This window comes from Microtus oregoni, unplaced genomic scaffold (genome assembly GCF_018167655.1).
Source record: "Microtus oregoni isolate MIOR12 unplaced genomic scaffold, Mior012 000032F_ref0000030, whole genome shotgun sequence".
In the NCBI taxonomy this organism is placed as follows: Eukaryota; Metazoa; Chordata; class Mammalia; order Rodentia; family Cricetidae; genus Microtus; species Microtus oregoni.
The window spans coordinates 7,575,369-7,590,760 of NW_024543091.1; the positions used below are offsets into that span (position 1 = coordinate 7,575,369).

Sequence of the window (15,392 nt, forward strand, 5' to 3'; positions counted from 1 at the left end):
AGTACCTCAAGTTGATATTTTAATGTTGCTATTAGATTTTTTTGTCTATGAAATATTATATTGTACCCATCTGTTTATCTATGCATCCGTTCATCCACCCACTCTCCTGCTCCCTCCCTATTCATCCTTCCATACAAATACTTGTCATGCTTAATTCTTGGATATAGATTCTTGTTGGGTGCTCCAACTGGAAAAAAAGGTTATTTTTCCTTCGAACAAGACAGACACACTAGTTTTAAAATTGTTCAAACAATAATGTGAAGTTAATATATCAAATTCTATCTGTACCTACATTGGTGGTACAGTGCTGAACATAGCTGCCTTCCCAATTCTATCTATATTTGAGTTGCAGATGTCAGCACGCCATGTGTATATTACTGCACAGACATAATTTCTTCTGACAGTGACTTTGAGAGAATAGAAAAATATGTATATATTAACAAGTACTGTGTGCTGATCCTAACGTTTTTGACTGAAATATTTCTTCTATTTACTTTTAATCTAATGTGATAAAAACGATATTGATTATAAGATAAAATTGTTGTTATCTATGAACTGTACTTATTTTTTTGAATTTAATTTGTAGATCACATCACAGATTACAAGGCCTATAGTTAGGTTATTATAAGTACAAAAGGAAACAACAAGTAAAATGTCTACATGTCTGCATGTTGTATAGAAGACATTGAATAATTTTTACATAGTTTGATTATTTCTACCATGTCCTAAATCCTACCAGTATGTGTAACAAAAATCTCATCATAAAGATACTTTTATATTACAGTATTTTGATAACAAAAACATCCTGTTTAATTGTAAAATTAAACTACCAGTTACAGATACTTAATGTTTCCTTTCTTTCATGCATCAGATTGCTAGTTATAATGTTAATTCTGTTTCCCTTGTCTTGGCTATGGTGGCTTGTATTTGCAAACCATATGTAGTCAGTTAGTGCTTGTACAATGCTAGCTTCAGCATTACTTTTGGGAACACCTAGACTCTGCGACAATGTAATAATGGTGGTTGTGAATTAATGTAAAACATTTTCCAAATCCATAAAAACAAATATGTGTAATGATTTAAATCAATGGAGGCCATACCCTCACACCTACTTCATTTTTTTTTAAATAATAGCTCCCAAGCTTTGTAAACGAAATGACAATCTTGAAGGGCTGTATGTTTGGTAAACTCAGTGAGTACAGAGGGGTAGGTTCTGATTTTCACACTGATAGGTCATTCTTCCTACCTTCGAATCCTGTGTGCCACATCTGACTTCCCATGAGCACCTTAAAATCCTCTAAAATGTTCAAGACTTTTCCCCCACAGTCATTTTTTCAGTCTATCTGGAATCCTGGTCACTTGGATATCAACAAGGTGGGCCGCTGCTGGCCTTCAGCAGTTTTAACCTAATGTCCGCTGCTTCAGGTCTATTTCCTCCAAGGTTGGTGGTACTATTTTTCCATGTACTGATTTTTAAAAAGCTGCTCAGGCCAGTTGTGTCTGCCTTTGCATTAAATTTGTCCTGAGCCATTGCTATCGGAACAATATTTTATAATGATATTCTTAATACCCATCGTCCTATTAACATCTGTTGCATGCTTGTTACATATACTAAGTGATGACTTCAGCTAAACGTTGCAATACGGTAACAGACAGAAGAATGCTGAATGATGAAGCTGTGCATGCAGATTAATCGTCCTAATCTCACTGCCTGTGTATGGATAGGAAGAAAGTAACATTCGTTCTTCTACTCGCGTAGCCAATAAAAATAAAGACCTCTCCTACAGCTGGAGGTGGCGATTTATTAAAGCAGATGTTTGCCTAATCAGTTCTGTTTCCTTTAAACATGTGCTATGAATGTTAAAGACAGCTAATCTAATCCCCGTTAAATTCTGAACCGTGTCTCAGAGTCATTACCGCATTTCGATTGACTTTCATAAAATTCTAAAGGGAGATGGTACCCTCTTAAAACAGAGGTAAACCACCCCACTCAGAAGAAGTAGTACCTGTAGACTAAGGTATTTAAAGTAGAATATGGTTGAAAATCATCTATTTTATTGAACTTGCTTCAAGTGTAATGATTTTCAAGGCGTCGACCATGCACTGACAGTGAGTCAGTATAAGGCTGCATGAGGAGGCATGACCATTGTTGTAGAGAATATCATTATAAAATATTTCAGGAATGTCTTTGTGTAACGACTATTGTACATGGAAGCTGTTGTTCATTGTGGGAAACTAAAAATAAGCCAACATTTCATTGACACATGCATGATGCTGTACAGTTTTGTATGTAAGCTGTTCCTTTCCGTACTTTGCAGTGATTTCTGTCATTGATTTCTCCACGTTTTTATACAGTCATGTCTTCCAATGCTGATCCTTCCTCACTGTGTCCTCCAAGTTCTGTAAATAATTTCCCATAAATATACATTGATGTTGTCTTTTCATAATTAATCATTGTTTTGTAGAGGGCCATACTGGCATTTTAGCTTAAAATGCTACTTCTAGTATGGAGTATGCCTACTACCAAGGCAATGACTGTGTTGGTTTACACCTTGGGAGCACAGAAAATTGGTGTAAACAGGCAGAATATGGTTTTATAAACATCTCTAGTACTGCTTATATACTCATAAATTATTAACATCTCATTTTAATATTTGCCTATATTGATATCAATATACACTTCATGTATATTTTCTTGAAAGACATATTTCACTTTTTTATGATTTCACCTTTCCACTCAAATACATTTTTAAAATTCTCTGCCCCAGACTGAGATTTATCAAACAACAATCATCAAAGCAACAACGCGGAAATTGAACCTAAACCATCAGTGATTTTCTTTCCACATTATAAAAATGTATGATGTCACTGTTCTAAATTAACATCCATGGTTGTAAGCAGGTTGTGATTTGGCATGCTTGTTCAAAGTGCACTCAGCATGTATTGAATTTCCTTAATTGTTATGTGAATTGTTTGCATATGTGGTTATTATATGTGATTTCATTGTTCTTGTATCCAAACACATTTCTTTTCTGCTTGATTTTGCTGGCCATTCTTGAATGACCTAGCAACTCAAGAATCAAGTGTTCCGTGCTGTCTTCTGTAATTTGTACACTTTCTGATGTTTTGTCATATCTTGTCAGCTTTTAATTTTATTCTGATCCAACAAGATATTTTTTATACTTGTTGGAAACAAATTTATGCAAAGACAACTTTAGTAAGCTTTGCTCATCACAATTCTTCATTAATATATTAACCATTTTCGGACGCTGGAAAATGCAACTAATTTCAACTCTCTTTTTTGCAGTTGACCCACCTTCCGACTTGAATTTTAAAATTATAGATGAAAATACTGTTCATATGTCATGGGAGAGACCATCTGATCCAATTGTGGGTTACAGAATAACGGTGGACTCTACAACAGGTGAGTTCTGAGGTTTTGGGACAGATACCAAGATCATACAGTCTGTTTGCCTAACCTCACATTTAATCACAAGGAGGTCAAGAATAAGCAAGCCAGAGGGACTTGGTTGATGTCACCTGGTATTTGGGGGACTCAGGGTTACAGAGTCCAATCCTCATACTTATTGTAAGCAAAGCGAGGTAAAACAGAACTTCTTTCAGATGTTCTCTTGTGTTATTGGTAGTGTTAACCATGTTGGCCACGTGTGGAGAACCAACGTCTAACAGATGGGAAAGTGACTATTTGTATTGCCTTCTATCTGTATTGAAGATAAGAAATCTTTGGTTGGCAATGAATATGGCCATTGCTGGTATTGCTAACCACTTGAGCTGTGCTTAGTCACTCTCTGACCTTTAGAATACCAGTGGTTTAAAATGCTTCCTCATAAGGGAGCTTTTAAAAATAGGTAGTATGGCTAAAGAACTGAAGAAGGTAAAAACTTCCCCCTTTGCTGTTTCTCTCTAAGTTCCTTTGGTCAATGGCTTCGTCTATTTTAAAGAATATTCAAAAAGAGCCCAAATAGGATCCAGCCCATTTCTAGATACTGGAATATTGGCTTCCAGTCTTCAAAACAGGCATCACAAAGATCCAATCTAATATGTCCCCAATGTCCTCATGTCCCATGGTGTTCTGACCCACATAGATACAGCACACGGCCTATATAGATATCAGGAGCATTTCTCAGAGTTTTCTTACATATGCTACTTTTCTTCATTATGCTTTGTGAATTGTTTTATATAATTTAGTATTAGCAGACACGCAGTCCATAGGAGCTATCATGCTTTCTTATTGAACTGAGAGTTAAAAGAATCTAGATGGAAGTACACTGTCATTATGTAAGTAAATACTCAGAATATGATATCATGACATATGTGGTACCCAATTTAATAAATTCAGAGGACTATTGGTACCTAGCAGAGTATGGTCCACGTTTGAATATGGTTCTATTTTTCTGTTCTCTTCCAATTTATAATTTAAAATTGAGTTACTTCCTGAGTCATCTTTTATTTATAACTTGTTTTATTATTTCATGTTTTTAACAAAAATGATGCTATATTTTTGGTCTGATAGTCTAATGTACCTTGAACTTAGAGGAATTTCAAGCTTTTAAAAAGTATTGAATGTGACTGTCAGATAAAGGCAAGACTATTGTAAATATTGGGTTTTCTAAAAATGCAGCATCTTCTTTTTGGAAGATAGTTAAAATGTTGGGATGTCTTGGCAGAGTACATGGCAAACCTTTCAGTGATGGGGATACATGTCGACTTCCTTTGTCATATGCTATTATTGGGATGCATTCGTATTTTTCTTTTTGTATTTACAGAGGGACCTACTAAAGAGTTTACCCTTGCAGCTAGCACCACAGAAACGCTATTAACAGACCTTGTTCCTGAGACAGAGTATGTGGTGACTATAACTTCCTATGATGAAGTAGAAGAAAGTGTGCCAGTTATAGGTCAACTGACAAGTAAGAGCACATACACATTGGAGCACTTTCATAATATCATCATATCTCTTCCTTCCCTCCTTTTTATCCTTTCAGCCCCAGCCAATCCCCTTCTTCCAACTCTGTCCATGTCTTCCCCACTATCAAATTGATAACCTCGTTTTTTTGACTATAACTGTAACATAGTTAACATGTATATGCATTTTGCAGACAATTTTCCAACCTCAAATTTAATCTCCTATTATATAAGTAACATATCAGCACCACTTTCTATGACCCTTGTTATTAGTACTTTACAAGCAATCCATTCATGCTTTTTAACCTTGGTCTCTGGAAGTGGCAGAAATGTTCTAAATGAAAATGATTTGAAACACCAGATTTTCAAGCGATGAAGTCTTTTTGAAATATCTCGGACATTTCATTAAATAACTTATTAGTAAGGAAATTGTTGTTTGTCATTCTAACAATCTGGGCAAGACCAAACATTTGAAACACAATATCAAAGAACAATGTATATGTTCTACACACACACCCATACACACACACACACACCCATACACACACACACACACACACACACACACACACACACACACGTACATATATTTGGTTATTTCTTTTGTTAATGATGGGTTTTTGACTCAGTTCAAACAGGTGATCCAGCAAAGACAGGGGAGAAGAAACCTGGGAAAACAGAGATACAAAGTGAGTTTTTCCTATACTTTTGCTTGGATTTGTAGAAGTTACAAGTGTCCTGCCATAGATGTTCTAATTATATATAAAGCTTGATTATCTTCTCTATATTAATAGCTATAAACTTTCTCTAGAAGGAGTTAGCGAGACGAGAGAAATGTATAACTAAATAGTTATAAACCTTGAGATCTGACCTTCTGGCTAATATGTCCTCCTAAGACAAACTAGAGCAACAGACGGTACTTACAGAGGTTTGGGGAAAGACTGAGATGGCCTTAGTGCTCAAAGCAACTCAACTGCTATGAAACACACTTGAAGTCTATTTGTATATTGAGCTCATCTCTGGGATATTTCTGAGTTGGCTGATGGATGTCAGCTTTCCCAATCTTTCCAGATTCCTGCAGCCCCTCTCTAAGAAATTGAATATATAACCAGATGAAAAGCACTTTTATTTAGTCTTGGCTATGAGGCTGTTAGCCTTCTTTTGTCTGCCGGTGCTTTGTGTGACTTGCTAGAGTGAACTCCTTAGGAGTTTCTTGGACTTCTGATTTTGTCACTTTGTAAGTTGTCTTTATGACCCAGATTGATCATAAAAACATTATAAACACAGAGGCCTCTTTCTCTGGAAAAATTTCCTCTAGATCACTGTTTATCATTCTCTCTTACAAGTCCAATAATCTGAAATGGAGTTTCTCCTATGCAGTTACATTAATATTTTCCCAAACTATCAGTATTTATCCTAAATCAAAATATTCTGCCAGATATGGGTTTTAAAAGACTAAAATTGCTCTCTCTATTAAATAGCATACAAAAATTATTTAAGCATGCAACTTGAAATTGCCTTGCACAATTTTCCAGGACCTTTTTCTGCTTCTCTTTGCCAAAATACTTCTTTTATTATCTACCAACTAACTTCAAGGACAAAAACATCTTCAGAAATCCACTAAATGTTGCCTTACAAATGCAGATTTTCATGAAAACCAACGTGCTTCTTTGACCACAGAAGAAGGAAAGATAACGTGTGGTCATAAAAGCACACTGCATTTTAGTCCCTTAAGGATACCATGTGGCCATATGGACTCTTACATCAACAATATTTCCTCTTAGAGTTTAGAAATGGAGGTCTTAGTTGTCAAATTTGAATATAGAGATAATGAAGAGAAGATATTTTGGCTACTTTGTGTGACTGTATGTGTAGACTACCTTGACTATAAACTTGGACATTTATATTGGGAAATATGACAGACTATGAAATATTTGTTCTCTTCAACTTAGACTGATCTGCTTAAAGAGCACAGATTATATTTCCTTGTTGATAAGTAACAAGGCAGGAGACACTCATTTCTTGTGTGTCTCCCAGATGTTTTATTGAATCTTCATTTGGGGAAGCATAAAAATGTAGTTTAGAAATACAGGTCGGCAGGGTGCATGCTGGGACTGCGTTCTCCTGGGCAGTGTGTATCGGGTGTCTAGTTATTTCTTTGCACAGAATGTCTTACCTAGCAATTTAAGGACATCCAGTCGTCAAATTGGATCTTGGTAACTGGAAATTCTTTGATGTTCTAAGGTTTTATGTTGTTTTATGTGTGCAAATGGAAAATAACGGGTCCAATACATTATAAGCAATAGAATGATTTGGAATATTTTTTTGCAATGTTAGCCTGTGTTCTTTAAAGGTGGACTGTTCTAACTATTTAAAAATATGTTTAATGTGTTACAGAGTGCTCGGTCAGTGCCTGGACTGATTTAGTCTTTCTTGTGGATGGCTCCTGGAGTGTGGGAAGAAATAATTTCAAGTATATTTTAGACTTCATGGCTGCTCTTGTGTCTGCTTTTGATATTGGGGAGGAGAAAACAAGGGTTGGAGTTGTTCAGTACAGCACGGATACCAGGACTGAATTTAACTTAAATCAGTATTACCGAAGAGATGATCTGCTTGCTGCAATTAAAAAAATACCATACAAAGGCGGCAACACAATGACAGGTATGTTTAGAGAGATTCCTTTATTGTTTAAAATAAATGAAGTATCTATTTTGATTGCATAGCAAGTGCCTTTGGAATTAACCTCTTAGGCTCTAACCTTGGCAAAGGCGTGAGAGCCTAGAGTACATGAGCCTGTTTCTTTTTTCCCTGCAGGGGATGCCATTGACTACTTAGTTAAAAACACTTTCACTGAATCTGCTGGCTCAAGAGTCGGCTTTCCTAAAGTGGCAATAATTATCACGGATGGCAAGTCGCAGGATGAGGTGGATATTCCAGCACGGGAGCTTCGCAGTATTGGAGTTGAGGTTTTCTCTCTGGGTAGGTGACGTCTGACCAGCCATTTTCTTTCTAGATCTCCTTCATTGCACTTAATGCTTCAGAAGATAAAGGTTGAGTCCTCAAGGAAGGATGCTGTCAAAAGTGCTCACTGCATTCTATAGAACGGTATTAAGCCAAGTTGTCTTTGAGTAAACATTCTGCTTATCTCTTTCCTCATAAAACTCTGTAGCATATGGATTAAGTGAGGTGACATAAACGTGCTTCGCCAGCTCTCTACTTTTCAAAGAACGTTCTGCCAACGACTCTAATAAAGACCCTCCTTGTATTATCATTAAATGGATTTTATGCATTCTGCATTACATAATACTTGAAGTATTCACAGGGCTCCAGCTCATTCAGCACTTTGGAATAAAACATATTATCTTTACAGATGTCAGAGACAAGTGATGGCACAGTTAAAATAGGGGGCTCTCTCTCTATTAACCATTTGTTTTTCTCTTTGGCTGGTTACTTTTTGTGAAATTATAAAATCCTTTGTCATTGAACATTTGTTTGCCATTTATCTATCTATCTATTATCTACCTATTCGAGATAGGTTTTCACTATGTAGGTCTGGTTGTCCTTGAACTCACAGAAACCTTCTGGCCTCTGCCCTGAATGTGGTGGGATTAAAGGCATGTGTCAAAGCAACTCTGGATTTTGACTTAAAAAGGGTTAATAGTATCTTCAGTTTGAGACTTAGAATTATTGGAAGGAACTTCTTGCAGTTGGTAGGGTTCCCGTTTTAACATAGTTTAACCCTTTGTTTTCAAGGTATTAAAGCTGCAGATGCAAAAGAACTCAAACAAATCGCATCCACACCCTCCTTAAGCCACATTTTCAACGTGGCCAGTTTCGATGCGATTGTGGACATTCAGAATGAGATCATCTCCCAGGTGTGCTCAGGAGTGGATGAACAACTTGGTGAACTGGTTAGTGGAGAAGAAGGTGAGTGCTTGTTTGTTGAGAGGTATTTAGATACCAGAACTTTTTGACAGCAGTTCTTGCTTTATAGGTATTTTAGAATAGATCTATCTTAACTGTACCCTACAGTGTTACTGTCTGGTTTCTGAACTCAACTTGTTAACACAATGGTATTATTTCCTCCATCCAGGGGAAATTTGACAAAATACTTAGTTTCTGTGAAGTTCCTGAACATTTTTTGGGAGGGTAAAATTTGATTAGACTAAGTTTATTTAACATTTTTTAACTTTAATTAAAAAATTAAAATATAATGGCATAATTTCTGCTCTCTCTTTTATTCCTCCAACCCTCACATGTTCCTCCTTGCTTGCCTTCAAATTATGGATTATTTTTCTTTGTTGTTGTTCTTGCATTTATGTTTGTGTGTGTAGATGCATAAATATATGAATACAGCCTTTTTATTTATGCTGAATTTGTTTAGTGTTACTTGTATGTATATGACTTCCAGGGTCTACTTGGTATTGGAATAACAGTTGGGGGCTCACCTCTAGGAAAAACTACTCCCACTTTCAGTCTTCCTTAGTTGCCTGTAGTTCTTTGCCTGGGGTGCAGCCTTATGAGATTCCCCTCTTCCACTGATTAGACTTTTATAAAAAAGTCTTTTTGTGCATATTGTCTATCCACAGTCAGGCTTTTCTGGTATATGCTTTAATTATTTTATATGTGGACCTAAACTTTGGCAGGTTGCAGACACTATAGCATCCTAGAACATGAAAGACCTGATAGCATTGTTTCCATCAACCGCCCAGGGACAAGGGCTTCATATTAGTGTGTGTTCCCTAATGCATTCAAAGCTTAGAGCTACTTCGAAGATTGGTCCGTTTGCTACTCCCACATCTGAAAGATTTTCCCATTTCACCCGTTATTGCTTCTAAGTACACAGAAGAGAGGGCAGTCATTGCAAAAGGCATTTTATAAGTATCTATTTGAACCCCGAAAACCCCAATATTTTCCCATGGTGGTCTTCCTCTCACTGTGGGAATGGACAAGGGGTTAAGTATAGTTTCCATGTGGTTCCATCTTCAATCATATTTTGGTAAATTCTTTGGCTTTGCTTCTCCCAGGACTTCTCCACGCTTCCTAGGCTCTGAATTCTTTCTTTATCTTTACTGTCGAATGGCTAACTTTCCCCACCCCTACTCTGCATTATCACAAGATCCATACGCCCGCTTTGACTTTCCTACTTTGAACAGGCTAATTCTTAGACGACTGTAGTTTTGTGCTGGCCACGGTCAGGCAAAGTTTTTGTTGTGTGGCTGTTTGAACTTGCTGCATGGGTAGCCACGACCACATCACAGCTACGTCCATCTTTCTTCAGGGCCTGTAGTGAGTAAATCATCAACACAGAGAACAGTTGGCCAACATCTCTATTGGGACACGAAAATAAAGACAATGAGTAAAATGCCAAGTTCAAAATGAAAATTGTGGTTTCAGAGGATTAAACATTGAATCTACTTTCATAAGTTTATTTCAAAATTTTTTCTTCACAACCAAATTATTCAGTCTACTAACTACAATCCTGGCCATAGAAACAGTTTGCTTTTTCATACAGGTGGATTAGGGGGAGAGGGTATGCATGAACATGTTTTGATGTAGGCATCATCAATGTGAATAAAGAGAATTGGATGTTCAAATGTAAAACCTAATAGAGCTGTACATTAACAACCACCACATTTTTTTCCCTAGTCGTTGAGCCTCCTTCAAATCTAGTTGCCACAGACGTGTCATCAAAATACATTAGGCTGAGCTGGAATCCATCTCCCAGCGCTGTGACGGGCTATAAAATCCTCCTGACGCCAATGGCTGCAGGAAGCCGACATCACGCCTTGAGTGTGGGGCCTCAGACGACCACACTCAATGTTCGCGACCTCTCAGCTGACATGGAATACCAGATCAGTGTTTCCGCCATGAAGGGACTGACATCCAGTGAGCCGATTTCCATAATGGAGAAGACTCAGCCAATGAAGGTTCAAGTGGGTAAGTCAGTCATTGGATCACGGGGGTTGGAATACCATAGTATGGCCTGCTAGTCCAGACTTTGTTTCAAACACAGTATTTGTGGTAGTTTTCTTCTCCCATTCTTTTGTTTTGGAATGGATGGGATCTTTCCTGGAGCCTGAAGCTTGCTGTTTTGGCCTAGGCTGGCTGGGTAGTAAGCCCCGGCATCTGCCTGTCTCCATGCCCCCGGCACTGCATTAAGGTCTACTTGATTCTTTATATTTATGGTTGTGAGCCCAGCCTTTAACGGCTGAGCCATCTCTCCAGCCAGGTCTACTTGATTCTTATGTGGGCGGCTAGGATCCAAACTCAGATCCTCTTGCTTGCTCAGGAAGCACGAGACCCACCAAGTTGCCTCCCTAGTCCTGCAGCAGTTTTTGAAAAGAAGTAGACTTATGAAGAAAGTGAGATATCTAGAGCTATTTATATCTTAATTTTATTATATTTTAGTTCACGTTTGTTTATGTGTGGATTTTCTTTCTCTTCACAGAATGTTCACGTGGTGTGGATATAAAAGCTGATATCGTGTTTTTGGTCGATGGTTCCTATAGCATCGGGATTGCAAACTTTGTTAAAGTTAGAGCCTTTTTGGAAGTTCTTGCCAAAAGTTTTGAGATTTCACCAAACAGGGTTCAGATAAGCCTTGTCCAGTACAGCAGAGACCCTCACACTGAGTTCACATTGAAGGAATTTAACAGAGTTGAAGACATAATCAAAGCAATAAACACCTTCCCCTACAGGGGCGGATCCACAAACACAGGCAAAGCAATGACTTATGTCAGAGAGAAAATATTTGTGCCTAACAAAGGCTCAAGAAGTAATGTACCGAAGGTCATGATTCTCATCACTGATGGGAAGTCATCGGATGCTTTCAGAGACCCTGCTATAAAACTCAGGAATTCGGACGTGGAGATCTTCGCAGTTGGCGTAAAGGATGCTGTTCGCTCCGAGTTGGAAGCCATTGCTTCTCCTCCCCCCGAGACCCATGTGTTCACAGTGGAGGATTTTGATGCCTTTCAGAGGATATCGTTTGAACTCACACAGTCCATCTGTCTTAGAATTGAGCAAGAGTTGGCAGCTATAAAGAAGAAAGGTTGGTAGATTTTGGAAAGTTATTTCGCCTTAAACAAAGTTTCCCAATTCTAAAACCCTGGGTAGGATTCTTCTTCGATTCACTGGGTACAGGGAAACTTCCCACTGCTGTTGAAAACCATCAAATTTAGCATATTTGGGTCTGACACATAACTTTCTCCAGGGTATGCACATCATTTCTTATTTGCTGAAAAAGATTGTTTACCCAAAGAGTCATGAGAGTTCTCTCCCTAGATCCCTGGGGGAGTTCAGGACCCAGCTCCATCACACTATTTGTCATAGCCAATTAAGCAACCACTTACTGAGTTTCTACTGTGTAGCTACAGATCCAGGTCCTTTGAACCCAAGGCAACTAAAAGTCTTGGACCTTTGGATTCTTTTTGTGCATTCTCTTTTCTTGTTTTGGGGCCTGATTCTTCACATCTGGTATTTGCTATTCTTTCTTCTTGATGTGTCTAAATTCTGCTTTCCAATGTTTAGATAGAAATATTATCCCCTTTCTAAACTCTCCTTCAGTTTTATGGTATATGACATATTTACACATGTCTTTTTTTGTTAATAACTTTATCCATTCCCGTCTCTCCTGTTTGTATGCCTCCCAAGGACAATGTGCAGTAAGCATTGTCTCTTCTTCGGATCAGTTTAAGGCATGCTCAATTTAATATTATTTTGAAAACCCTTCCTTTGTAGATGTGTATATGTAGTTGTATGTGTTTGTGATGATGGGCATGCACATGCCATGGCATGTGTGTGGAGGTCAGAGGCTTGAGGTGTTGTCCTTGACTCCCACCTTTTTGAGACAGTCTTTGCTGCTCAGTCTACAGGCTGAGCTCTCTTGACTCCAGACCCTCTTCTTTTGCTGTGGAAGCACTTGGGTTACAGAGGAGCCCCACTGCACCCAGATAGAAATGGATTTGGGGCATTCACACTCAGTCTCCTCACACTTGCATGACAAGTGTTTTCCACACTGAGGCTCCATCCCAGTTACTATAATTATTCATATGGCAGAAAATGCCTTACTCTTCCTTTGAAATATCTGCCTACCTGTCACTAAGGGTTAACATGCAAGGACCAGGGTGACTGGGAAAATTGTTATGGTTCATTTAAAACCTGCTACTGTTTAGACAGACACTTGTGGGGGAACATTTATCCCATTACTGTTTTGTCTTGAGAAGCTCGGAATTCAAGTTCCATTTTAATCAATTGCTTCCTTTGTATAATATCATCACTGTTGTGGAGAGTCAAGGAAAATGACCCAGACATCCTTTTAAGAAGGAGGCCTTCTCTCAGCGGCCATATGCTTGATTCTCAATGACCCTGCTCCCAAATCAATATCAACAATTTCAGAAGCACAGAGGCAAGGGGTCTATTTTTATTCCATATATTTGAAAAAATTCAATTATTTCTTTTTTATTCTTTTAAACAGCGTATGTGCCACCAAAGGATCTGCGGTTTACTCAGGTGACTTCTAATAGTTTCAAAGCTGAATGGTCTCCAGCTGGAGAAAATGTTTTCTCATATCACGTGACATACAAGGATGTCAACGGGGATGATGAGGTCACAGTGGTGGAACCATCTTCAAGCACCAGTGTTGTTCTCAGCAACCTGAAGCCGGAGACCCTGTACTTGATCAATGTGACAGCGGAATATGAGGATGGCTTCAGTATTCCCCTGACTGGAGAGGAGACCACAGCTGAAGGTACGGTGCGGTCTCTCCCACGTCTGCTCAAAACCTTGGGATTCATTAGATAGCAAAGTTATAGCATGAATAAACCACTCGCTTTTAGTACCTGATAATAAAATGAAAAACAAACAAACAAACGCTTTTCAGCCATTTTAGTCAATGGGTGAACATTTCAACTGCACGAAGTGTATTGACCTTGTATAGCCATCATCAGCACCACCCATGTGCTGAGCCGTGTATAACCAAAGCATTGTAGCCATAGCCGATCTCCATCTCCCAATGCCCTGTTCTCAGACTGTCGTCCTACGTTCTGTTTCTTTGAATCTGACCATTGTAAGCCCTTACTCAATGTAATCATGTGAGGCTTGTCCCTTTGTCTGACTTCTTTCACCTGGTGTAATTCCTCATCCATGATGCAGCTTCTGTCAGAATTTATTTATTTATTGAAACAAGGTCTCACTATGTAGCCCTGGTTGACCTTAATTCTCTGTGTAAACCAGGCTAACCTTAAACATACAGAAATCTGCCTGCCTCTGACTCCTGAGTGCTATGGTTGAAGGCCTGTGCCACCATACTTGGGCAGAATTTTATTTCTTTATAAGGATGAATGCTGTCTCATTGAATGACTGCACCATACTCTGGTTATTTATCTATTTAGGCTGTTCCCACTTTTAGCTACTGTGAAAAACGCTGCTGGGATGTGAGTGGCTTAATCCTACTGGTGTCTGAGATATATCATCTTTACTGATTAGAGCTGAATGCATTTAGGCATAATTAATTTCATTTGACATTTAGTCTGTCCAAGAAAAAAATTAAGATACGACAACTACTCTTAACATGGAGACAGTGATTACAAGAGATGTGGCTTCTTTTCCCTGTTTTGACCGGGTGCAAGGGAAAGGATCCAAAGGGCATCTTGAGAAGTTAAGATGTACAAGAAGAATTTGCAGAGAGATCCAGCATTTATTGCATACCTTACTGATACAGTTAGGGAATATCTTTGTCGCTAAGACATTTTTCAAAGAAGATTGATAATTTTCTTTTGTACAAGATAGAGGAATAGTTATGACTGTAGGCCAACTGAAATATCTAACACATTTTTTTGTGTGTTTTTATAACTTAGATATTTGCACTTAAGATATTTCTGCTTCTTTGTTGATTGCTGATACTGCCTAACACAGCTCAAGAAGAAACTTGAGTCTGACAGCTTTTAAAAACTGAGTGTGAAGCAGTCTGCCTAGATGTTGAATTGAATTTTCCTGTTTACTTCTGATATCTTCTGGCACAAACAGACTCACTGTTTGTACTGATGGTTTTGCATTCTCCCAGAACACTAAGGTTTGATGCTGTTGGGTGTTATTTCAGTCCTCTCTTCAAACAGAAGAGAGCAAGTACAGTTTTCTGTAGTAACAGGTGAAAGGCACATGAGACAACTATACTATTAGTCACTTTAGGACACTAACCTAGGAATTAAACACCTTAAAAACAATTGTGTTTTCTGTACTTGGTTTTATTTTCATTCTTTTTTTATAGGCTGAAAAACTACCATGTTTACAAATAAATTGACATTGTTTGTTTTTGGCCACAAGGCTCTGTTTTTTTCTGTAATATTACGTATAGAGTTCTTTTTATTATGACTTCTTTACAAAAAAATAAACGCGAGAAAGAAACACACCACATTCTCATTTCTTGTCTTAAAAAAAGAGGAAGAAGAAAAGGGAATTTGAGT

The 15,392-nt window shown here is 38.0% G+C and overlaps 1 protein-coding gene across 1 annotated transcript in view; it reads left to right on the forward strand.

Annotated features, from left to right (window-relative positions):
• The window catches only part of Col12a1 (collagen type XII alpha 1 chain), a 108,023-nt gene that overhangs the window by 6,276 nt on the left and 86,355 nt on the right, over positions 1-15,392 (forward strand). The window contains exons 3-11 of the mRNA XM_041679795.1: positions 3,308-3,424; positions 4,788-4,931; positions 5,556-5,615; positions 7,324-7,587; positions 7,741-7,905; positions 8,680-8,853; positions 10,576-10,866; positions 11,378-11,980; positions 13,406-13,678. Of these exons, the coding sequence (XP_041535729.1) occupies positions 3,308-3,424; positions 4,788-4,931; positions 5,556-5,615; positions 7,324-7,587; positions 7,741-7,905; positions 8,680-8,853; positions 10,576-10,866; positions 11,378-11,980; positions 13,406-13,678 (2,091 nt within the window). The remainder of the gene's footprint in view (positions 1-3,307; positions 3,425-4,787; positions 4,932-5,555; positions 5,616-7,323; positions 7,588-7,740; positions 7,906-8,679; positions 8,854-10,575; positions 10,867-11,377; positions 11,981-13,405; positions 13,679-15,392) is intronic.